The 27,241-nt window shown below is 38.3% G+C and overlaps 1 protein-coding gene across 1 annotated transcript; it reads right to left on the bottom strand.

Annotated features, from left to right (window-relative positions):
• On the bottom strand, positions 1-26,736 carry piwil1 (piwi-like RNA-mediated gene silencing 1). The gene is made up of 19 exons (XM_059654872.1): positions 26,520-26,736; positions 25,624-25,752; positions 22,991-23,205; positions 21,658-21,779; positions 20,799-20,879; positions 20,181-20,378; positions 18,813-18,924; positions 18,530-18,653; positions 17,328-17,445; positions 16,292-16,406; positions 15,314-15,501; positions 12,879-12,951; positions 11,986-12,186; positions 10,572-10,675; positions 6,483-6,553; positions 4,983-5,133; positions 4,778-4,903; positions 4,527-4,674; positions 1-3,372 (listed from the first exon to the last, which is right to left on the bottom strand). Exons 2-19 carry the CDS (start codon positions 25,718-25,720, stop codon positions 3,256-3,258), a joined length of 2,361 nt encoding a protein of 786 aa, XP_059510855.1. The 5' UTR covers positions 25,721-25,752; positions 26,520-26,736; the 3' UTR covers positions 1-3,255.
• Between the last annotated feature and the right edge of the window lie 505 nt (positions 26,737-27,241).

Here is a 27,241-nt window from a genome sequence, read left to right as displayed (position 1 = left end):
AAACCAACAGCCCAGCAAAAGATTAGAAACCTGGAACTTTTTTCCTAACAGCAATGTGGGTGTACCGACATTGCATGGAATGCAATGGCTCCAGATGGCAGCTCATTATCTGCAGATCAGTTAGGATTGGATAAACAATGCTGGCCTAACCCATGCTGCCCACATCCTGAAAGAAAATTATGATTTAGTTCAGCATTAGACATATATCATAATTCACACCCACAGAAAACATAGCTCATCATGTTAGAGGTGCAAATAGTTATCAGTGCTAAAGGACCTGACATGTTGGTATACACAAGTACATATAGCAACGGTACTTGTATCAGAGCTGCCTCAAAGAGGGATTACACCCTAGATCCATCACAAATATATTTTCACCAAACTAAATAAAACCGTACACAATCCAAAGGAGGCAGTAAATTCTTTCCAGGTACACTTGAACTTACCCTTTTTCTTAAAAAGAGAGCTACTCTTAACACTGAATTTGGTAAATATTCATGACATGACTTTATGCTGCTGATTGGCTAATGTTCAAAACTTACAATGACTAAATTACTTCAAACTCATTTTGCACAATAACAAAAATGATTATAGTCGAGAAATGTCTTTTATCATTCCAGAGATCAGCATTTAGGTATTAGCAAACTGGCGTCTACCTTAGTCTGCATAAGGCCACAGCAGTTTCTTGTATATCAAAACCACATTTATTACTGTGCATGGTGTTTGCAGAACCTGCCTTCTCGAACTACGTCTTGGCTGCTGACTCTACCTGTCCAGAATTGAATAATTGCCACAAATTGAGCCAACTAAAAACCAATAACCATTTTGTCTGATGATATGAAACTCTTAATTTTGCCACTGTTAAGATAAACACGCAATACTACAATGCAAGTTAGCAGTCCTGCCCATGTTAAACTCTTGCAATGTTAATAAAACCAAAAGTGAATATTTTGTTCACAATCTTTGGGTTGTTTGTGTCACATACCCAGGAGTTTAACAGCACAAATGAAGTTTGTCAAAAAAAAAAGCCCTTCAACAGCAATTAGCATCCCAACAAATTTAATTGTCTAATACTGACCATTAGCAAAAAAAGGACCATTTCAAAACTGCAATTTTAAATAACGAAATTGTATCATTGAATTCATGTCAACACATTCAATATCCTAAAGAGGTCAGAGGGTCAGCAGGTCATAGGTGCTCAAAGTGATCAGAAATGTACTAATGATAACATGAATTATTTACCTGTAGTAAATAAATGATGCTGACTTGGACAAGATGCTTGTTAATATAGTAAATTCAGCTGATTGTAGTGGTTTGCAAAATGTCAAAGTAATCCTGACACAGCCCAAACTTGACAAAAACAGTGTTTAGTAATACGCCCACCCAAAGAAAATAACCTGGAGGATGGGGGAGAATGATATTTGAACCTCCACTCCAACATTGCTTAAAAAAGGAAATTAACTTTAAAGTTGATCCAAAATTAACCCTGAAACTGAACTGCAAAACTGCCACAGGTAGCTGATCAGGGAAAGACACTACAGTTTAATCTGGACTCTACTCTGTAGTGTCGGTGCTGAAGTGACTGATCTCAGCAAGGGCATACAACCAGCTAGAGAAGCCCTCTACTGGGGTGACATTTTCCCTAGATTCTCAAATTATTTGGTGACTCCTGCTGTTGACATACGGAAGTCAGGGGAGGGCAGGATCAGGCTCAGCTGCACAAGCTTCATGATCAAATACTACGTAGATGTTCACCATTCAGGATCAGACAACGGATAACCACAGAAGGATCATACTGTACACTGTGGGAAACTGTCTACCAAAAGCAGCAAGATGGTCAACAGTAGTGAGCTAAATGTGTGGATGAACAAATCTTTAAATTGGAATGCTGATATTAGAGATAAGGATTCTATAGTCCTATACATTGGAGTAATATATGGTTTGCTTTAAATATTGAATTTTTACCAATTAGTTAAGCCACATTTAGCTACTCAACACCATTCTGGAGGAAGCATCTGAAGATAAGAATCCTATAATTCCTGATGAGCAGAATTCTGTGCATCACAAACTGTAGCAGTTCAAGGTGGCTTACCAGGTACTCCCACTTCCAGCGAACGTCTAAAAACAGACTGCAGGATCATCATTATGAAAAGATCCACAAAATAAGGCTTATTGTCTGTTTGAAATTTCTTACCCAAGAGTGATGCAAGTAGAATCCATAATAGCTTTTAAAAGGAAAGTGAACAAAACTTTAAAAAGAAGTTCTGGGAAGGACAAGGAAATGGGTCAAAATGATAGGGTCAAATTGAATTCAAAGTTAAATCTGTTTCTCTCTCCACAGATACCGCCAGACCTGCTGCGTTTCACCAGCGTCTTGTTTTCATTTCAGATCTCTAGCATCCATTGCTTTTATAAAAATTAATTTTAAAATACAAAGTACTGACAACAGGCATAAAGGCAGGCCAAATGACTGCCTCCCATGTTATAAAATTTGATGATTTTACCTTTGATATGAAAGGGTTTGGCATCTTTCAGGATTAGTCAAACAAGGTACACCAGGGTTGTGCATAAAAGGGAAATGGGAAAAAGGGATTAGGGGAAAGAGTTCAAGTCAGACTAGTATCATAAGCACAAAAACAAAAATGATCTGACAGTATCAAACAGGAGTTAATGCTGAGTCTAGTATGACTTCCCTAGTACAATAAAAATGGGATAAAATAGATAGGGATTCCGAAGAAGTCAAACCAGACTCAAAAGATTAATTTCAATTCTCTCCACAGATGCTGCCAGACCTGTGGAGTTTCTCCAGCATCTGTTGTCATTTGAGTTTACGCTAGTATCATATGCACAATGAACTTGGGGCTCAATAACATTTGTAATTCTGTTGGTTGCTTTAATTCAGAGAACTACTTTCATTGAACGCAAAGAGATTGTTCAAGGATTTGGGACAAAGCATTGCGGTCGTGGTGGAGGGGGGGAAAAGGAGAAGACATGTCATGAATTTTTGATATCCGAGGAACTCTTGCCTCAGCTTGTGGATGCTTTAAAGATGGGGTATTTAGAAAACTAAAAGAGACTGCGTGCAAACAAGTTAATATCCAGATTACAAGAATAGGTGTGGTTTCCCATTGACACAACTGCCCACACATCCAAATGTTTTCCTGGTCTAGAATATACATTCTTGGGAAATGGTTCATTTTATAAAGTTGCTTTTTTAAGTAGTAATCATGACAGGAAACATGATGGCTTTTATATTCACAGGTAATAAAGTCGGTCTGCCAATGCCAGACTGGGCTCTCGATGAATACTTTGTCCCACTAAGAATGCCAGCTTGTGGGCATATTGGCAGGGGGCAGGCACACGAATAACACCCTAAAAACAAACAAAATAAAAAATCAGTTTATTTACAATTCAAATTTCCAAGTTACATTCAGATTTGAGATATCAACGCATTTTTCTGGATGAAATGCAGCCATTTACTTTCTGAATTGCAAAAATTTACCATCCAGCCCATTACAACCACCGAAAGAGGAGTTTAAAAATAATTAATGCAAATTGGGTGGAGCAAGCCACTCAGCCCCTCAAACCTGCACTGCCTTTTGATTTCACAAGCTCATCTGATTGCGCAGCATTCTGACCTGCCTCCAAAACCTTTTAGCCACTTCCTTGTCAAAAATCTACTTCTACCTTAAAAAAATTCAAGAACTCTGCTCAGACTGCTTTTGAGGAAGACCATTTCAAATAAGGAAAAAATTTTCCTCATCACCCCTGTATTAAATGTGCTGAACATCAATTAAGTAGAAATATAATAAACAACTTGAGATATGATTCTATAATTTTAATTAGGATTTTTCTAATTGAGTGACCATATTAAGAAAGTCAATGTAGAAATCCATTCAGGAAAAGTTCACTTGAGTATACATGTTTAACCGTCATAGTATTTGAAACAATCATTGCTTGGCCTCAATCTTTCCAAGCATATTATTTAAACATAAAACAAATAATTGTCAAGAGAACCCTTAAAATTACTTTTTAATTCAATTCCAAATTACATTTTCTGGTTCAAATTTTCTGGAATAATTTAATATAGAATGTTTGGGTTTGAATATATACTTGTCTTTTATAGTTTCTAAAGAAACTTTATGATTTTGCCAATAACTTCCAAATACATACATATGCTCAACCTCAACTGAAGACATTTGAGGGGTAAAATGAATGATTATAAACAACAGGGTTCAAAACTAAAATAAATGGCTAAATGTTTATCAAGGAAATAGAATTCAAATCATCCGTGATAAATTGATGTTAAGCTTTGCAAAATACAAGTAGACAGTCCAGTTTCAAACTCAGTTTGTAGCGACTCCCCTTTTAGTGAACGGTAAATGATAACCTCAAAAATCTGGCAGTTGGAAGATTAAGCAGCATTTAGTTTAGATTTAAGGTACAGCTACTTTGAAAACATTGGAGGAGTCGAGCCTGCAGTCTGATCAGTTTTATTAAGTGAAAGACGACATTATCTCACTCACCGGCCAATTGTAATACATGTGGCACAGCTTGTAGGTTAGTCGCTGCATGTAATCTGGTTTTAAGTTGCTGCTGTCATACACCACATTGTAGTGTGTCGGTGTAACAGTACCAACCTTCACTGACTGACTGACGATATAGAAGTCATACCTGACCCAAAAAAAGCACACTGTTAACACAGTCTAATTTTTGTGTTTAAAATCCATTAAGTGACTCAAAAAATATGCTCAAAATGTTTAACACAATACTTTACCATTCTGGTCTCGTAACATCTGTATCAATGACAGTGCCAGGAGGTGGGTTCTGCAATCTTCCACCAGCTTGTGAAAAAAACCTTGCATTAACACGCTTCTTCACAACAATCACCGATAGCTTTGGCCTGAGAAACAAAAATTGGTTAGATGTACTGAAAGATGAAAATTATACTATTGAGGAGTTTTCGATTTTGGGTAACTCACTTGTAGTCAGTCAGGTATTTCAAACAATCTAGCAGCTGCGGAACCTCATAATTGACTACAGTGTTCAACTGTCCATCACCAACTCCATCACGGTACACTATGATGCGACCAGGCAGGCACTTATTGTGAGCATGCCATGTTTTCAAGGCAGCTAAGGAAATTGAAATTCAAAAAATGAAGTAACGTTTAATTAACTTGCAGATAAAAGAATTTCTTTAAGACAATTAAATTTATAAGCAAACTTATTTTTATGACAATATCACCTGAAAGATTCCACACTACTTTACTTGTGGATCCAAAAATATGCATTCAAGTGATTCAAAGTTTCGCCTAGTGTCTGATTCAAATGACTTGAGTTATTAATGCAAAGTTAAAGGGTTTTTAATTTGTTTCATCATTTACTAAGCAAAATATATTAGCAGATTTCAGCATAAATGGCGAAGCAAGAATATTGACTGCTGGCCTAGGAGAAAATTGCCCACAAAAGATCCAGTGATCCCAAGTGTCTAAAGTGCTGTCATCAAGTAGGGTCTGCGGTCACAGTACTCTCAGATAGCAAAGTAGGAGGGTGGTAGAAGATAAGCAAATCCATTCAGTAATTTTTCAAAAAGAAAAAAATCAGGATTATGGCAGGTGGTAAAATACTAAATTTTCACTACAAAATATCAAAGTGGAATTGTTATTTTTTATATTCAACCAACATTAAATTATTTCAAGACCATTAATAAAGCAACTTAACATTAATTAAGGTAGTGCTACAACCCAGTTACATCTTATTCAAGAAAATGTAACTGCAGAATTTTAACACTAACACACTGTCTTGCAATTTATGCCAAATTAGTCATCTCTAATAGGTTTGGAGAAACCTTAATTGTGCACCCTCTGAAGCATCACAGAACAGCAGCAACATCTGAATTTCTACACTTGATCGCACAGGTGCTGCTGGCTTCCAAGGGGCAAAGACAATGAATGCCAGGCTTCACTATTATTCTCTCAATGTCTAGGCTTTAAAAAGATGCCAGAAATTAAGATATTCTTGAAGGCTGTTGAATGCATGAGCTTAAAAGAAATCTTGTTAAAAGAGAGCAAGTAACTCAAGTTAACACTTTCATTAAATTATATAAAAGACAGAGCGAATGCCGATGTTTGCCGAGTATAGTCGTGCTCACTGAACAAGGAACTTTAAAGTACGAAACAGGGTGATGCCTCATTGAGGTCTGAGTGTCTGTTAAGTGGAGGATTAAAAAAAAGGCAGAATACTTATTTTTTGGAGCCTAAAAAAGCTGTTTCAAACAGCTCATATCCTGTAGAATTGTTGCGGTTTTGCTTTTCTTGAGTGTACTAACCTTTGATGTTCTTTTGCTAAAAGTACATTGCTAATCTCTTGGAAAAATTTTTAATAACTACCAGAGTCGAAACCACCATCAGGTGGTAATACACTTACTCACTTGATGCTTTTAAGCATACAATATCCTTTATCCAATTCAGGCATCTACCTACCTTGTAAGCAAACTTTTAATCCATCTACAAGTTCTTGTCCACGCTCTTGCAAGATGCAGCGAGAAAACCACCTAGTCAAGGATCACCATGTTAGTTGTTATTCTTAATTTTATTATTTGAAAAGTTGATAATACAATCCTTAATGATGAGAAGGGTGGATGTTTAAAAATCTCAAAATTATGAAGCAAGAGGAAAAAAAAAGCAAATACTTCAATTAAACGCCACTGCATCTTTTCAAAATCTTATTCATTCGCCACTTCAACAGATTTACTTCCTACTGAAAAGGTTAAGATTTTCTTTCAGTCCAACTTCTAGCTTAGAAATGTTGACTACTGACAAGTCAGACAAATCAACAGATCATTTCATTCTAGCGTAGAAAATCCTGTTTAGTACAGGAGAACAGACCGAAGCTACATCAGTGTTTTTGCAACTTCACAACATTTCAGGTTTTGATTGCTATGCCACTCCAAAATGCTGTTCGTAGCTAGGCCAACTCAACAGAAACTTTTATCCTAAACTGCCAAGACCCAGAAATGAACAAATCATGTGTCATAGTCAAGAATTTATTTTGACTTAATCCAGACCATTTGTGTGTAATCAAGATCTCAGTACTAAACACTAGAAACAACAAAAAACTGCACAAGATTGATAATGTAAGCAGTTATGCACTTAAACAATCAGCCTTCAGAACTTGGCTTATTTAGCAAAAGATTTAAAGGCAGATGTGCAGCACAGAAACAAACCTGTCGGTCCGAATCATCCATACTGACCAGATATCCTAAATTACTCTAGCCCCATATCCTCGAAACCTTTCAGATGTTGTCAAAACTATTAGATTTAAATTTTTTTTTTTGGTATCTAACAGCCGGATTTAAATTTATTGGCTAAACTTAAAAACCTGCTGTCTTGGTTAAAAAAAATGCTGCTTTGCCTCCTCACAGCACAGCCTTTTGAATCAAATGCTTCAATTCAGGTGCTGTGCATAAGCATAGAAAAAGCACATCTTTTAAAGTGACCACACACTGCCTGCCCCATAGCTTTTTTTTTAAAATTTACAAACACCAGCTATTTTAAAAACAAAACTATCACCATTTAAAAAAAAAATACACCACCTTCTAATCCACAAGTACTCTACCCAACTTCACAACAGGTTCCTTTTAAAATCTTTTTCCTCTCACATTAAACCTATGCCCTCTAGTTTTGGACTCCTCTACCCTGGGGGGAAAAAAATGACCTTGGCTGTTCACCATATCAATGCCCCTCATGATTTTATAAACTTCTACAAATGTCACCGATCAACTTCCAAAGCTCCAGGGAAAAAAGTCCCAGCTTATCCGGCCTCTCCCTACAGTCCAAACCATCCAACCCTGGCAGCATCCTTGTAAATCTTTTGTGAACCTTTTCAAGTATCAACATTTTTTCTATAGTTGGGAGACCAAAATTCAATGCAGTATTCCAAAAGCAGCCTGACCCTTGTCCTGTACAGCTGGAACACTACCTCCAAACTCCTACAGTGAATGCACTGACCAATAAAGGCATGCATACCAAAGCCCCTCTTTGCTATCCAGTCTACCTGTGACTCCACTTTCAAGTAACTATGAATCAGCACTACAAAGTCTGTTTGTTTGATAACAGTCGCCAGAACCTTACCACCAGGTGTATATGTTCTGCCCTGATTGGCCTTTCGAAAATGCAGCACCTCACATTTATGCATATTAAATTCCATCTGCCACTCCTTGGCTTAAAAATGTGCAGTACACAAGAAAGCTCTCACCTGAAAGCATCAGGACAGATCGGGAGGTGATGGCCTACTGGTATTACCACTAGAGTACTAACCTGGAAACTAAGAGGGTGGTCCATCTCAGTCCCATTCAGTGGTCCCCAGAATTACAGATACCAGTCTTCAGCCAATTCGATTCACTCCACAGGATAAAGAAACAGTTGGAGACACTGGATGCTGTAAATGCTAAGGGAGGCTTGACAACGTTCCAACAATTAGTACAGACAAGTGCTGCTCGAGAATGCCCAATTCCACAAGCCAAGCCATTCTAGTTCAGTTAAAAAATTAGCATCTACCCGAAAGCATGGAAAATACCCCAGGTACATCCTATACATAAAAAGCACAACAAATCCAACTTGGCCAATTACCACCCCTACTCTCGATCATCAGTAAAGTGATGGAAGGAGTCAGTGTTATCAAGCAGCATTTCCTCAGCAACAACTTGCTCAATGGTGCCCAGTTTGAGCTCTGCCATGGCTACTCAGCTCCTGACCTCATTACAGTCTTGGTTCAAACATGAACAAAAAAGCGGTATTCCAGAGGTGAGGTGAGGTGAGGAGTGAGTAACAGACCTTGACTTCTGAGTGTGGCATCAAGGAGGTCTAGCAAAACTGGACTCAATGGGTGTCACAGACAAACTCTCCACTGGTTGGAGTCATAGCTGGCACACAGGAAGATGGATGCCAAATACTCCACTATCAATATCCTGGAGGTTACCAGTGATCAGAAACTCAACTGGAATCACCACAAAGACAGTAGCTACAATAGCAGTTCAGAGGTTAAGAACACTACAGTGAATAACTTACCTCCTGACTCCCCAAAGCCTGTCCACTATCAACAAGGCAGAAGCCAGGAGTGTGATGGAATATGCCTATTTATCTGGACGGGTGCAGCTCCATCAACGCTCAAGCATGACACTGTCCCGCACAAAGCAACCTGTTTGATCGGTACTACATCCATAAGCATCCATTCCCTCAGTGACACTCAGTAGTAGCACCATATACAGACTACAAGATGCACTGCATTAGTTCACCAAGGCTCCTTTGACAGCACCTTCTAATCCACTTCCATCTAGAAGGACAAGGGCAGCAGATACATGGGAATACCACCTCCTCCAAGTTGCCCTGCAAGCCACTCACCATCTTGACTTGGAAATACATCACCATTCCTTCATTATCACTAGGTCAAAGTCCTGGCATTTCCTCAAGGTCACTTTGGGTCAACTCACAGCAGCAGTTGAAGTCAGCAGCTCACCATCACCTTCAAAAGCAACTAGGAATGGGCAATAAATGCTGGCCCAACCAGTGACAGTAAAACTCACATCCCACAAATGTATAAGAAAAAAGTGCAGTTAGAACTTTATGGAATAAATTACAGCCTAAGTGCCAAGTCATTAACTACAGTTAATGCTGCATATTAGTAATTTTCAGCTTCCCTCAACTGTGTATAGGAGTTGGGAGGTCATGATGCAGTTGAATTGGTCAGGCCACTTTTGGAATACTATGAAATTCTGGTCTCCCTACTGTAGGAAGGATGTTGTGAAACCTGAAAGGGTTCACAAACCTCTATAAGGTCATCCCTCAACCTCTCCTCCAGGAAGAGTGGCCCCTGCCTATTTAGTCTCTCCCTACAAGCTCAAACCTTTCAACCCTAACAATATCCTTGTAATCTCTGGTGAAACTTGAAAGGTTCAGAAAAAGATTACAAGGATGTTGTTAGGGTTGAAGGGTTTGAGCTTATAGGGACAGACTAAATAGACTGGGGCTACTTTTTCCTGGAGGACAGGCTGAGGGACGACCTGATAGAGGTTTGTAAAATCATGAGTGGCATGGATTGGGTAAATAGACAAGGTCCCCCGCCCCCCCACCCCATGTCAGGGAGTGACTAAAACTACAGCATTATGTTTAATGGGAGGGGGAAAGATTTAAAAAGGGATCTGAGGAGCAACATTTTTTTTAAAAAAAGGATGGTGCATGTATGGAATGAACTACCTGAGGAAGTAGTGGAGGCTAGCACAATTACATTTAGAAGGCATCTGCACGGGTACCTGAAAAGGAGGGGTTGAGGGGGATATGGGCCAAATGCTGGATGAGTTGGACCGACGCGTCTGTTTCTGAGCTGCGCTTCTTTACAATTCTATGTTAACCAATGACCATATTTCCAAAAACCCTGGATATTTAAACTGATTTCAAAAGTAAATATTAAGGAAAAATACAAATTTTATATGGAGAAGGGATAATGTTTTCATTGTTTGTAATACTTGCTAATCAGTTACAGCTTCCCAAAGGCACCTTTCACTTGCAACTTACCTTGTTATGGACTGATTCAGACTGGCTACAAATCCTGCAATGGACTTCCTCCCAGCAGCATTATCATGGTAACAATCTATACCAACCACCATGAGCTGTTTGAGCTGTAAAACATTCACCATGTTAAATGTCACCCACACTTTAGCATGCAAGAAAGTCCAAATTAGTTAATATCACAGAATTTTCCAAAATCCACAAGCAAGGTTACAGCTGCTTCACAAACTTTCCCATTTTGCAGTTATTCTTAAAGAGAGCAATATACAAAAGTGAACAGACCATCTTATTTAAGATCACAAGGTGTAAAGTTGGATGAACACAGCAGGCCAAGCAGCATCAGAGCAGCAGCAAGGCTGACATTTTGGGCCTAGACCCTTCAGCTTACTTGCATGAAGTATGCTTCTAGCAACTGAATTGCCAAGTTTCAATGATCTTTAAACAACTTGAAATCTGCAACCAAGGATGGCTGGTGTCAAATCCACCACTGGTCACAAGTGATGATGTTTATTAAGTGAGCTGGTGAGGCATGATGGGCCAAATAGACTCCTCCTGCAATGGAACACTTCTGCAATTCTGAACTGCTTTCAAATCTTTCAAAAGCACAAGCTGGGAGCCAATTCTTCAATGATTACTCACCCAAACTTTACCTGATTTCAAGGGCTGATTTTCTTCCCCTTTATTTAAATCTCACCAGTTTAAAATGAGAAAAATATAGACACATGAATTTAAGAGTATAGCCAAACAGATACTTACACAGGAATGGTACTCTAACCTCTTAATGGATAGAGTGCCCATAAATACCAGTGCCTCAGTCTACCATGTTTCTAATATTCAACAGATTTGGTTTGGGAAAGGGAAGTAATTTTTTTGGCATGCACGCAACACAGGAAAAACATTAAAATCAACCAGTGTAGGACTAAGCTTACATGTGGGTCTAGCTCAGTGAAGGAGACAAATTCATTGTGCTGGAGGCTTTCAGTGAACTAACTGCGATTCTACAATAAACCAGCTTACAAGCTCATTTTTCCAGATATTAAACCAACAAAAATCAGGAAATTATATTCAATTAGAATGAGTTTACAATGTCACATTCAGATTTGAATTGACTACCTCTAATAGCTAGCTTAGCACCAAAAATCACAAGGCCTTCCAAATTCATTGCAACCATTTAGATTTGCAAGACTACGGACTGATGACTTGTTACTGTACTTCTTGGCTGATAGCTGTTTGAATCCACAATCCAGGAGATATGAAACTACATTGTATCAGTCTCTTTTTCTTTAATAGAGCAAACCAGTCTTTAGTATCAAAGGCTAAAGTCTGACTGACTTAATTAGGGAAAAAAAAACTGCTAAAGAAATACATTATTTCTCAATATAGAAAGCATGGGGAGTTTTATTCACGTGCAGATACTTACTGGTATCTCGACACTCCACAGTTCACCACCCATCTTACAGTTTATTTGCAATGCAATTTTTGTTGCAATAGCCATCAATGCCTGTGGCTTACTTAAGGTGCGAGCAACTACACACTGACTTGGGGTTGGGCATTCAACACACAAGTATTTCTTGATTGTATCGTATTTGTCTTTACGATTAGATGGAAGGACACAAACAACCTGGTGAGCAAAAGAACATTAAATTGTAAGCAGAACTACCAGTTTAAAAACACTTCAATGTACTTCATACAAGACTATCATTGCAATGGATAGGGTGTGTAAATAGCTACTGTTTTCATCCTTGTTATTTGTCCAAGTCACAGCTTTATCAAGTATTTGGAAAAGTTTTATACAGGAGGCCATTACTGAAAAATAACAGGGAGCTCCCTGTACCTACTCCTCAACCAGCCCATCCTTTGTTATCAAAACCCTTCAAAATCTTGAATATTTTGAAATCTACAAACTTCGCAATCCTCATGAGCATCCAATACTGAGTTCTGATAACAAAAGCTTTGGTATAAAAATCAGTGAATTTTCTGGTACCCTTTTCCTGAAACGTTTGAAGTTTAGGACCCAAAACTGGAATATTCTAACTACAGCTCAGCCAGTGAAATGAGCAATTTTAGCATTGCTGGTAATTGTATTCTTGATACTAATTCACATTTCAGAGTCATAGGGACATAGCTCTTCTGCAATATATTCATTTACACCCCCAGTTCTACAGATTTTTCACTTTTACAAAAGGATTACATAGTTCCATAATGAATAAATCCTCCCGTCATTAACTCGCATGTGTACACCACGGAAAATTTAAATTTAAATCTAAAAAAGAGAAAGGTAATACAGGATTAAATCTTTAAATATTCTCTCACAATTCTTGTAGACTGAGTAACATTAGATTGCAACGCCTTCAAAAATGCCTCACTGCGATCTTCCACCTCGATCCTAAAATAAAAATCATTTCTGAAGTCAGTTTTTTAAAAAAAACATAGAAGTGACCAGATCAAATCGATAACATATAGCAAACTTCATAAAATACAGGCACAGAAGTCATGACTGGATCTTACCCACGTAACACTTTCAATAATGCCTATAAAACCTTGCCAAAATTGCCAATCAGCACAGGCTTAAGCTAGTAGAAAAATAAGTTGCTGAAAATGCTCAGTTAAAATTTCTGGTCAGTGTCTCTGACAACCACCCATACAAGTGAATGAGAAATATATTCTCTCAAGTACTTTACTTGCAGGTGGGAAGTCAGGTGAGCCATTCACCACAAAATATGCGATTTTTGTTCTAGTCACACAACAGGAGAATTATGGAGTGATTCAGATGGAGTTTGATTCCCAGGATCTTGCCAGCAGGAAATTAGAGAGAAGTAATATCATTAAAATGTTGAGCTATTTAAATAAGACTCTCTCCAGTTGGAGACAACCTCTGCCCAACAAGCTGTTTGCCAACTAAAGCCCGGATGTTGTACAAGGCTGGTTACCCATGGTCAGAGACAGTTATCTGGGAGGTGCCAATGGAGCTGACATCATTGCCCAAATTTCTTCCTTAGAGTATAGCCACTTTGGTGCAAGATCAATTTTCTGCGTATTGGTCTGCTCCAGACAACCACTAAAAGATGTTAAATTTTCTTCAGTGGAGTAGGAAATTGATGTTAAACCCAATGCAGGGTCTAACTCCATGCTATTCTTTCAATGCTCGAGTCAGGCACTCACACCACTTCATTACAACAACTGCTGAGAATGAAGGGATTGAGAAATCAGTAATATAAAGAAGGAGAACTTGGTTTTCCAGAGAAACAATAAATTAAAACCAATCATGTTTACAACTTGGAGTTGCCTTGGACACAAAACTAAAAACTGTGTTATTTAAGTTTTCCTCAAGTTTTGATTTCTCCCTCACTGCCACAACATACATAGTTTCAGAATGTCTGAGCAGATCTAAAATACAAAAATCAAAATCAATTATACTGGTTCACTAGGATGTGCTATTGACAAAATGCTGAGAGACAAATCTTCCATAGTTCGTCACCCTCTCCTTGGGTTTTTTTTGGTGCTGGATTTCCTCCCATGCAGAAGAATTCAATGATGCAGAACAGACACTTGTGGAACAACTGATGATATTGAAAAAGGACCTAATAAGAGCTTTTGCTTGTATGGATTTATTTCTGGAACAGATTGGACATAGGATCCTGAGCCAGTGGGAGAGATTGAGTAGGGAAAGGACCAATGTAAAATAAAACTGAAGAGTCTGATCTCTTAGGAATGTGGTTTTAAAATTTATTCATTCGTGGAACATGGGTGTCACTGGCTAGGCCAGCAATTATTGGCCATTCTTTGAGGCAATGCCCTCTAGAGCTGTAATCCTGAACTGCAGCAGTTCATTTGATGTTGCCATTCTCGATGCAAGTGGTCACAGATTTGGAAGATGCTGTCTAAGGAGCCTTGGCGAACATAGAACAGCACAGGCCCTATGGCCCAGATGTTGTGTCAACCGAATTTCTGCAATATATTTTGCAAAATGTACACTGCTGCTACAGAACACTGGTGGATGAGGGAGTACATGTTTGTGGATGTGATGCCGATCAAGTGGGCTGTCAGTCCTGGAAGGTGTGAACATTTGCCACTTAACGTAAATGGAATGCTGTCTAGGTCTTGCTGCATTTGCACATGGGCTATTACGGTATGTGTCATGGATATTGCAATTATTAATCAAATCATAGAATCTCTCTTGTATGGTAACAGGCCATTCAGTCCATCAAATCCATACCAATCGTCCAAAGAGCATCCCATCTTCTTCCTGAAACCTTGCACTTCACCACGGCTAATTCAGGTAGCCTGCACATTCCCAGACACCATGGGCAATTTAGCAAGGACAATTCACCTAATCTGCACATCTTTGGATTGCAGGAGGAAACCCACACAGGCAAGGGGAGAATGTGCAAACTTCACACAGACAGTCACCAGAGGGTGGAATCATACCCAGGTCCCTGGCACTGAGAGGGAGCAGTGCTAACTAGTGAGCCACTGTATTGCCATGCCATGCCAGAAGTTTAGAATTCTCCAGAAAATGGCTGATATTAGGCAAATTGTTAGTTAATTCTAAATATGCTGTGAATTTGTCATCTCAAAATCTATTAAGGCAACTATTTCAAGTTAAATCACAGACCAGCTGTAATTTGAGTGAGGCAGCAGGATCAAGGGTTAAATAGTCTATTTCTTTCAATGCTCTGAAAGTTGCCAGGAATATTAAGAATAAAGTGCATTCAGTGTGGTCCATACGAACATGGTTGAGTACTTACATTAATGGCTTTTCCATTCTAATGCCCATTGCATTTACCACTTTGCCTAGAGTTTGGAAGAGGCTCCTAGCTACATCAGCATTTCTTCGGGTAAAAATCAACACCCAATTTTCCAGTGGAATAGGATTAATCAGGTAAGCGCCTCTGGTTTCTCTGGACCACTCTGCTGCTTGAGGATTATAATCAAACTGAAATGGAATGGAATCCATGTATTGTAAATATAATCAGAGCATAAAAAGTGCAATTGAACAATATACAAATTGTTTTCCACAACACATACCTAATTGATACATCATAAGAAACATTCAGTATAAACCAAGAAATTTGAGAATGATCCCTCACACATTTTAAATTATGCAATTATTTTGACTTCAGACCCAACCTTATCCATAACTACCTTTAAGCTAATGGGGTTACAATCACCGACAGCAAAACACCCTCTTTCCTCATCCTCCACCTCACATCGTGCTGCCCTCTCTTAGGTTTAGGTCAAGGACTGTCACGATTTAGTTGAATGATTAAAAAAAACACAAAGAAATTGAATGGCCTTCTCTAACATGGGAACAAAAAGGAACTAAAGTAATGTTAACAAAACTATTTCTAAAAACCAGCCACTTTTCCAGCAAGACTGTTATCTTAAATAAGAGCAAGCAAAGCATGGAGCTGGGTGAACACAGCGGGCTAAGCAGCATCTTAGGAGCACAAGTGCTGAAGTTTCGGGCCTAGACCCTATATAGCCTTAATCAATACATCGATGACCAATGGCTAAAAACAGTTGACAACTCCGTGCGTTTACTCTGATGGTATCACCACATTAGGTTTAACCACTAGCTATGTTTTTCCTCACCGAAGCAACTCAGTAACTCAATGAAATAGGCTAGAGAAGAATTTAGGTGATTGAATTTAGTTTCTTATGACTTGGACATAAATAAATTCATAACCATCTGCAATTTGGCTGAGATTTCTAATGCACATTACCATTTTACCACCTTGGTGAATCTTCTCTGAAGGTACAACTCGGCCAGACAGTGAGTGTAACTCGGTATCAAATTGGAGACCCCAATCAGAGAGCTCCTTCTGTACATTATCATCCCTGTTTTTAAAAATAAGGATAAAAAATTCATTGCAACCTGATAACAGCAAGCCTGTAAAGTCCACTTCAGTTTTAGTCATTTCTGAATTTCTTTTCTGCAACGTGTAACACAGGGCTCAGGACATAAGTGGCTATTTTGTTAAAATGTGCTGCTATCAAGAGAGCCACAAGTACCCCATGAGTTTAGAAAGGAGACCAGGTGAACACAGAAAATAATCTGATGATACAGAGAGTCAGAAGGCAGAATGAAACAGAGTGTAACAATGGCGGTGAATAATTTTCAAAATGGCCCATTTTGGTGTCATATATTCTTTGGAAATTGAATAAGTTACACAAATTAGTTCTATAATTGTATTCCAACTCTAGACTGATCGAGAGACTAGGGTTTTAACTACAGTACAATTTAAAATAAGCAGTGCAGGTTCAGATTCCAGTCCCAATGTTGGCTTGGCTCAAAATATGAAGGGCAAGGAAAATATGGTAGAACTGATTGCAGTAAACGGTAAAATTTTTAAAAAAAGACAAAAATAGAAATTCCTGGAAAAATTTAGCAGGACTGAGGAAGGGTCACTTGACCTGAAATGTTAACTCCGGTTTCTCTCCACAGATGCTGCCAGATCTGCAGTGTTTTTTCAGCAATTTCTACTTTTGTCTCCACTTTACAGCATCCACAGTTCCTTTGGTTTTTACTTGGGAGGGGGGGGGGGGAAAAGTGAGTTCACTTTAATCTGCTGACCTAAGTAACCAATAGAATCAGAAAAGACAGTTAAAAACAACTGACAAATTTAAAATTGTACCATAGTCCACTGAAAGAAATGGTTTCAATATTTTACGACAATGGGCCACATTTCAAAATTTTCATTTCCATACTTCTGATCACCAGATCTGTTGTCCAAACTTTCATTTCATTTCAGAACATACTTTTGAATGTAGTCCATGAAACGCCATAACCGCTGTTCTCTTTGTTTTGGTGTTAATCTTGTATGTACAGACAGGTCTCTCATAACATTGAAATCTGAACGTATTTTGTCAGTCATTCCTACAAATTAGAATGAAAGAAAACGTGAATGTATATTGGTGCCTTTCACACAAAGCATTTTTTAGCCTATTGTGTGTTTGTTTATAGTGCAGTTACTGTTGTAATGTAGGAAATAGTAGCCAATTGCATTTGGGAAACTCTAAAACTGCAAAGTGTCTATGACCAGATCATATGTTTGTGTTGATTCATGGATAAATGTTGAAAGAAACATTGGATAATTTGCTTGCTCTTCTTCAATGAAATTATTAACCCAAGGAGGCTGCTGGGTCTTTGGCTAAACAGTTTTTTGAAGCACTACACCTCCAGTATTGCAGCATTCTCTCAGCACAGCAGTTTCACTTAAGATTTTTGCATTTAAGCTCTGATGAGCAATAAAAACTTGTTTACTCAAAAAAAGTGTTGCCATGGACGGGAACACTATAAGCCAGCCAAAATATCTACACTGAACGCCTTTGCTGAATCAACTGCAGCTGCGTCTTCATGAGATAAGAACTGAACCCAAACAAGGGCACGAGAGGGGTGCAGCCAATTTTAATGTTGATTCAGGCACAGAGTTCTGCATTCACATGCTGCACGCTGAAGCTTATTATTCATTAATGAAAGTGCAGCTAATGCAGCAGATTATTGTCTCATGCCTAGGCCTATCTTGAGTACAGATCAAATATTCAGCACCCAAACAAGAAGTCCCTTGGATCATCATCCTTCAATTCACAACCACTGATGCAAATCTGAGATATTTTACAGCATTTAACCATAACTGTCAGCACATGCTAAGTTACAACTTTAAAATTCTGGTTTGCTACTTTAAGATTTCCTCCTAGCAGCTCCCAGAATGAAAAATGGGACCAAGCTACAGAGACTAAAAGGTCACAGTTGTACTTCCCTTCAGTACAGTTAGCCAATCTCAAAAACCATGCTTCAGAGACTTAAAGGTAATGAATTATTTCAAGGCCATGCCATTAGAATGTGAAAGTATGAACAAGGTGCATCCTATGACATGGAACATGCTTTCAAACTTTGTTATGCACCAGAAATAACTATTACAAGTTGCTTCAAATTAGTCCATCTTTCCAAATCCTATTACCTGTGAGATAACAGAGCTCTGGAATGAGGCAGATGGGTCCTACAGTAGTACCTCCAGGTCCTTGCCTTTTGGGTTGACTGATGAGCACTGGCTGGTTCAGATCAGTGATGTCAGTACTATATTGCTATGCAAAAATTAAAAAAAAAACAGGTGTAACTCAAGTTTTTCTAGATTCCCAAATTACTAAAACCAATCTATCAATATACTGGTCAATAAATTACAGAAGAAACTGACATGTCAGAACTTTTTCTTTTTACTGAAGATTAATGAAACGTGGTTGTACCTTCTTGTAATAATCAACATAGCTGATTTGAGATCCATCTGTCTTTTTAAAGGTGTTTCGTGGGTTCTGAACCCAATCAATATCATCGATTCGGTAAGTCTTGTTGTTGTACCTAGGAGTCACCATGATGACTAATGAATTGATGAACAAGTACATTGCTATGATTCAAACTGATTTTACTACAGTCCAAGTTAGAGCCCCAGAATAAAATCTGGCTTGATAGATTTTGATTTTATTTAAAATGATAGTCATTCATTGCATGACATGTACACAAGACTGTTTCATTGAAGGAAAGCTTCAAACATTTATTGCACAGATGGGAAAAAAAATAAGCTTTTTAAATATAGAAACAAAGAAGCAAGTTCATAAAATTACGGTCAGTTTCATCTATTCCCCAAAATTGTCACACTAGTATTTCAAATCTTGAGAAAAGACCTTCTACTGACTCTTTAGGTTTGACTTAAATGCTTCTTTCCCAGGTCTGTTGGGTCTTCCTTATACAAACACTCATGAAACTGAAAGGTTGTGTAATATGTCAATTTCTGGAAGTTTCAGCACTTAAACTTTTACACCAAGGTAAAAAGCTCTCCTGAACAGTTCTACAGTTTCTTGCAAGGATGGAATAGCCAAGTGGTACTATCTCTGGACTGCTAATCCATCAGTAATGTTCTGAATCCCACCATCTTCCATGGTGGGATCTGAATTCAACAAATATCTGGAAATAAGAATCCAGAAACCATTGTCGATTGTTGGAAAAACCCATCTGGTTCACTAATGTCCCTTTCGGGAATGAAACTACCACCCTTACCTGGTCTAGCTTACAAGTGACTCCAGACCCACAGCAAGGTGATTGATTCTTAACTGCTCTCTGGGCAATTAAGAATGTGCAACACATGCTGGCCTCACCAGTCACATGCTTACCCTTTGAAAGAATAGAAAACATTATGTGCTTTTGACCCAAACAGATCTCCTTCAAAACCGTCCTAAAAGCTTCCAGTCCTGGGTGTTTCCAAACTAAAATCAATCCTTGATTATCTAAACCAAAAGCAAGCTATTGTCTTTACAAGGTTTACTTCCAGTCATAAACCTCAGTGTGGATCCAAGGGGCTTGAAATCCATTGGCTCTAACACACACTGAATTAGGTCACAGAAGGACTCTGGTTTTTCCCTTTCCCCCCCAAAAGCGGGGGATATACATCTGTATGCCACAAGTTTGAAATCCAACCCATATTTAGAAAAATAAACACATACACCATTCCTCACAAGACCATAAAAGTGAGCGGCACAAAGCAACAAATTATAGTGCTGCAAGACTTTGATGTGAAGTAAAGCACCCAGATATCCTCATTAAGAGGAATTTCGTCTTACCTGGTAAGAACTATGACACCAATTAGCTCCTTGGAGCAGGCTTCCTGAAACTGGTGTTCACCAAACTGCTCATATAACTGATACATCACATCAAGTACAGTTTCGCTTCGCAGAATCTTGTGACTGACATCTGCACATAACATGACACTGTTCTCGTACTGCAGAATTGACGTGGTGTATCCTGGCCAAACCATGATTCTGAAATAGTGGAAAATATCGCTACGTTTGCCACTGTTTTAAAGTTTCCGTACTGTATCCCCTTGTGAAATTTAGTTTGGTTTCAGTTACATCTGAATACAATTCCCATCACCTTTCTCAATTTCTATGACTATGGCAGGCAGCCTTTTAATCTGTAATTCTGTCCTGCTTTCAATGTAGCCACTAGTGGAAAGATTTTAACTACAGTTTGGTTTGAGAAAAAAGTTACATAGATTTATGAGCAGATTATACAAAACAAACAGTATTTGGAGTTGAGTGTTTGAACACCACCATTCAAAATATCTTTGACTTCTAATACTGCTACAACTGAGGGTGAGACAATCTCTACTCACCCAGTAAAGAGAAGATTCATGAGCATAATACATTTAAGTGTTACTTTTGCAATTAGGTCTCACATACCTGTGCTGCGGAATCATAATGGGATCCTGAGGGTTGTAATAGTTTCGGCCAATTTGCTGCAAGGACATCATCTTTAAAAGCCTGCAAAAAATTTTTAACATTCTGTTAAGGAATGGTGACAACTCACTAGAGTCCATTTAACACAGCAGGTACAAAAAGAACGCCAGTTAAATTAGATCAAATGTAAATTTCTCAGACTCCAACTTCAGTTTTCTTGCTGAGGCAACACTTCTTTCCTACATGATTAGATAAATTTCCGATCATTTAAATCTCAGTTATAAAACATTACAAGATCAACTCAGCCCATTTGATTTTTTTTTGGCAGTCAGTTACCTGACAAGCAGTGAACCCATGCCATATCCAACGTCTCGCAAGTGGAATACTGTTCCAAGTAAGAGGTTGTTTTGCATATAATTAGTGCTAATTTCACTTTTGATCCTAACCCTCTCTAGTATTTGGAAGATGTCACTCTTCAGGCCTACTTGAGCACCTGGAAAACAGCTTGATGTGCCAACAGTTGTAGATTCGCCAACTTTAGGTACATTTAAGTCGTCATTGGATGAGCATATGGACATAGATGGAATAGTGTAGGTTAGATGGGCTTGAGATCGGTATGACAGGTTGGCACAACATCGAGGGCCGTACTGTGCTGTAATGTTCTATGTAAAATGATAGATGTTTAAATCCCAAAGGGAAGAGGCTTGATTCAACTTGGAGTGTCATTAAGTCCCATATTCAGTTTTTTGCAATGATGGGTGCTGTCCTACTAATGCCTGCACTGGTACAACTGGAGCAAGATATTTTAGACCTCTCAGTCCTCAATAGTTTCCAGGTCAAAGATACCTTTTAAATTGCTTACCGTCTGAACACAATGTTGTAAAACTGAAGGCATGTTGGAGATGTCGGAGGCAATTCATTTGTCAAAGTAACTGTTACCTTCACATTCTGGCCATCACGTGTCTGGCTCAGCAGTTCAGTGACCTTACAATTGAAGAACAGGTGACAAATTCTGTTAAAATTCAAACTTTTTGCGCGCGTTTAACAGCAAGTTCATCCTGATTATGGGAAAGTTTGAGGAACCATCTTTCCAATGGCTTCCGAACGAACGTAAGTTCTGGGACTCAGCGGCTTCCATTCGGAATGTCTCAATGCCCTAGTCAACAAGCTCACAATGATAATCCAATCAGAGCTGAGGAAGACCTATACTGTTGGAAGGATCATCAAATGGAGATCACAGTCACTCTTGCAAGCAGATGCAACAAGATTTCCTGACACTTTTTTGAAAACAAAGGCAGGCACCCCAGCCGTTCCACCCAATATTTATCCCTCAATCATCATAAAAAGTCTGTTCAATAATTCATTGCTATTTGCAAAAGCTTGCTATACCTAAATTAGCTGCCTTTCTTTTTATTATTTTGCAGAATAGTACGCTGTTGGTTAAGTCAGCATTTATCGTCCATCCCAATTGCTTTGGAGAAGGCAATGGTGGCTGATTTCTGGAACTGTTGCTGTTCGTGTAGTCACACCCATAACGCTCTTAAGGAAGTAACATCCAAGATTTTGACCCAGTGACAGTGAAGGAATGGTGATAAACTTCAAGACCATATGGTGAGTGGCTTGGATGAAACAAATTGGTAGTGTTTTCATACATCTGCTTCCGTTGCCACTCCACATGGCAGAGCTCGTGGACTGGAAAATGACAAAGGAGGCTTGATAAATTGCTGCAGTGCATCCTGTAGATGCTACACACTGCTGCTACTGAACATTGGTGTTTCCTACATGGAAACAGTGACCACACTTCAAAAAGTACTTCACACAAGAGAAAAAATAGACTGTCAGTCAAAACTGCCACAACTGTCAACAAAATCATGGTTAATCTTGGGTTTCATAACCACTTTCCCACCTGTTCTCTATAGCCTTCAATTCCCAAGGCCAACAACCAATCTATCTCATCTGTAGGGAGAAAGCAGAAAAGTTACTGGACCTGAAACACTGTCAGACCTGCTGAGTTTCTGCAGTAATTTGTCTTTGTTTCCTTATAATGCAATTCAATCTCTGGCAGTCGATCACAAGAAAAACATCAGTCCATTGTCTTTCTTTTCATTCCACTTAAAAACTAGGCTCCTTTTACTTCTTTTCAACAATAATTACATTTCCAATACAGTATCATGAAATCTCAACTTGAAACTTACTTTCTTTTCCAGTTTTTTGGGCAGGAATAAGATCGAACCATCAAAGACACGAGTTGTACCAAGTATTTTGTCATGCATAAACAACAGTACTGTTCGCAAACGCCTTGATTCCATTTGAGGATTATAATCCACATGGTACTGATATAGAGCCCACTGTGGGCGAGAGCTTAGGCGAATATAGTTTGTTATCAGTCGTATTATACTTCCAGAAATACCTGAAAACATAAAAGATTAATGACTCCCTGTACGACAACAGTAATAAAGCTTCAGAAATACTTCATAACCTGAACTAATCTGGGACATCCTGAAATCACGTAACAGAAAGGTTATAGGGGCAGAAGTAAACCAATGTAACAGCAGAAGATGTTAAAGAGATGGCAAAGTAGAGAATCCAAGGAAAGCTAGGCAATAACTGATTATTATTTTCCAGAATTCTACAGAAAACAGTTTCAATACTAAAGGAAATGAAATGGTGCACCCTCTTAAAATAAAAGATTAAGGGCAAAGAGTAAATATGAGAAATAATGGGAAAATGCTTTAAAAAAAATCAAAGAATTAGATTTTGCTGTCTGGACTCAAACATTGGTAAACATATTTTTAAGGATTCGACACACAAAGTTGTAGTGATCTGCAATGCGGTATTTCGGATTTACAAGTGAAGGTATTGATTTTAGAAACAGGGCAAAAATGCTGATGTATAGCATGACAGACAATTTCGGGACAGACTAGATGAGATGTAAATAAGCAATATTTCTTGGAACAAGGATAGAATAACCTTAAACTACAAAAGAGACAGAAAAGACTGATATAGAAACCTAGAGCTTAAGATGGCACAAATACACTATAAACAAATACGAGGTTACGTATTAAGAGACATAGATCAAAAAAAAGCAAAGACAGATCATTTCAACAGAAGACGACTTGGATCATAAACAAAATATTCTGCAACTTTGGGCATCCCAAACAGAAAAGCAAAAGGCTGTAAACAAGGTAAATAGAGATAACAAGGTGTAGAGCTGGATGAACACAGGAGGCCAAGCAGCATCAGAGGAGCAGGAAGGCTGACGTTTCAGGCCTAGACCCTTCTTCAGAAATGCCATTTCTGAAGAAGGATCTAGGCCTGAAATATCAGCTTTCCTGCTGTTATGCTGCTGCTTGGCCTGCTGTGTTCATCCAGCTCTACACCTTGTTATCTCAGATTCTCCAGCATCTCCAGTTCTTACTATCTCTGAAACAAGGTAAATATTTTGATTGTCACTACTTGTTAAAATTAGATTTTAAGAGGTTCAAAAATTCAAAAAAAATTCTTAATGTTGAGAACAGTTACCAACTGTGAATATTCTGCACCAAACGTGCTTAAACAATAGTTGCTTGAAAGACAAGGCAAGATTGAAAGTGGATTTCACTAGGTAGTCAGGACAAAAATCAGTAGACTTATTGTGTCAAAAGATAAGATTCTGTGTTATGACAGTTTATGATTCCAAAACTCCCCAAACGAGTACTAGACCTTTACGACTCCAAATAGTTAGACTAGATTAGATTAGATTCCCTACAGTGTGGAAACAGGCCGTTCGGCCTAACAAGTCCACACTGCCCCTTGGAGCATCCCACCCAGACCCATCCCCCTATAACCCACACAGTCCTGAACACTACAGGCAATTTAGTATGGCTGATCCACCTAGCCTGCACATCTTTGGACCGTGGGAGGAAACCGGAGGAAACCCACGCAGACACGGGGAGAATGTGCACATCGGCCGTGTCCACCTTGTAGTGTGATTCTGCCAATGTTGAGTGTTTAGCAAGATTAAATCACAATTTCCCCCCAAAAATGGTGTGCCACCCAAGTAAAAGGTGCAAATGTAAGTGCAATAGATATTAAGATTTGGAAGAAACCAAGTGCCTAAAGTCCTGTGCTTACTGACCTAGTTATACTTCACTTGTGATTTCATCAATGCATAATGATTCCTATTTACTATGCTGATCCAGTGTTACTTTGGAGCCATTATTTCACTAGTGAGCACATAGTATCATTTGTACAGTGCTGGTTGCTTGATCTGGTTTGCTCATGGCAATTATAGCAAGACAATTTGTTTGTTCTACTGCAAAAGACATGCAAAAAAAGATGTTAATGCTGAATCCTGCAAAACTAGAATGAATTCTAAAATGGCCTTCAAAAGTTGGAAGGTTAGGAAAAGTAGACAAAGTCAAAATTTAAACAATTGTGGAGTCAACAAAATCAGAAAAAGTGAATTAGATGAAATTAACAGACAGAAGTAAAGTATAAAAGCCATCGCAATGTTTTGCTACAAGTAGTTACTGATAGTTTTTAGGGCTAAAAGAAAATCAAAGAGTATGGCGGGGCGGGGGGGGGAGTTGAGGAGAAGAGAAAAGCAGTAATAGATTTGTTAGCCACAATCATATCGAACAGTTCAGCAGGCTCAGATAGCCTATTTCTGCTTCTATTTTCTTCATTTCTACCTTTGATCTAAAACCAGCAATGTGATCAATTTCCAATCAATCGAAGTAAATGGGCTACAAGAAAACTTAGCATGTGATAAAAGATTTAGCTAATGAAAGTGATAATCAACATAAGCAACCTCAAATTAAAACAACTGCTCTACTCCAGCATTTACCAGTTTTGGACTCCTTGACATGCTCCATTGCCTTCCTTGTGTTCACTCCAAGATCATGCAAGTCTCGCCGACGTCCACCTCTTTCTGCCAATGACATCTCCTTAAATCCAGCAGATATCACCTCAACAACTGCCATATTTGCAGGAAACAAGAATAAGCCAAAGAATTAAAAGCCCAGAAGAATTACTTTACTAAGCTTGAGAAATTTCAACAAAGCCCTTTCATGTCTATTTTTCATTTGCAGTGAATGCTAAAGAGAAATATTTATGACCTACATTTACAGTTGTAAAAACTCATTGCTCTACAGACAAAATCGACAGAATATTAAATTTCTAGAGTCAACTACTCAGGCATTCTACAAACAGGAAAGACATCTAAAATAATTCTTACAGAAGAAATACTTCAAGTGTGATGTGTTATTATGTCTAATTATCAGCAGGCATTCCTTGAATTTAACAATATAGATAGCAAATGGTTGACTTTACTTGAAAAAGGAAAACTAATGAAACAACATTTGAAAGATTTTTGTTCAAAAATAAGCAATCTGCAATCTACCAGGTTTGCATGCTGTGCAAATGTTGAGGTCACCAAGATTTAATATGTTGAGGTCACCAAGATTTAATATGTTGAGGTCACCAAGATTTAATATGTTGAGGTCACCAAGATTTAATATGTTGAACAAAAATGTTTAATGAATACAATTGCTTCACTAACGTTCTAGTTGAGACAAGAATGGAATAAGTTACGCAATAACACCAAAAGGCAGTTAGTGAGATTCACATCAACCAAAAAGCTCCAAAGTTTTGAGAAGATAGAAAGCGGGACATAACACCAGCGCTTCAGCGGAGGCTCACTGATGTTACCTAGAATGGTGACGAAAATGTCTGAAAACTAACCTTCCAGCTCAGCGAGCAAACTCACATCCAAAAAGCTCCAAAGTTTCTAAAGTGCAGATTCATCATTGTAGGTGTGACCTGTACCTGGCTACGTAAGGTGACTTGTGCCTGAACATACTAACCAGCCCATGCCTGCTTACGAGATGGCAGACAGAAGCTAAGCAAAATGGTAACTTTGAACAGAACTGCTAGGTGGTCAGTAAAAGAACGTTGTATGTTCCCATTCGAGACAGTTCTGATACAAGAATGCCTTAGGACAGATAAATGACCAATTCCAGTTTTATTTAAAAAAGGATGATTATCCCAGTAAATGAATAACATCAGGTGCAGATTAGGTCCTCAAGCAGCTGCAAGAATAACAACTAAAGTTATTTCGTAGTAAAAAGTTGCCTCTTTGAAGCTACCTGCAATGTTAAATAGTTTCTAGCTAAAAATGCTCTAATCATAGCAGTTGGTTTCAATACATAAACAGATTATAATACAAGCCTCAAAAAAATTAAGCTTAGATGTAAAGGTTAACTAGCCTTAGAAGAAACCTTCTCTTATGCCCTGAACAAGATAGATTGATCACAGTCTAGAAATTCTAAAAATTCTAAACAGAAGTAGTTGTATAACTTCACATTTACAATTAACTTTGTAACAGAACCTAACCTTATAGCAATGAGTTAAAACTAACCGATTTATTTTTATGTCATGCAATTAAGACAGTGGGAAAATAAAAG

Source organism: Stegostoma tigrinum, chromosome 26, assembly GCF_030684315.1.
Source record: "Stegostoma tigrinum isolate sSteTig4 chromosome 26, sSteTig4.hap1, whole genome shotgun sequence".
Lineage (NCBI taxonomy): Eukaryota > Metazoa > Chordata > Chondrichthyes > Orectolobiformes > Stegostomatidae > Stegostoma > Stegostoma tigrinum.
This window is presented reverse-complemented; position numbering and strand designations above follow the sequence as displayed.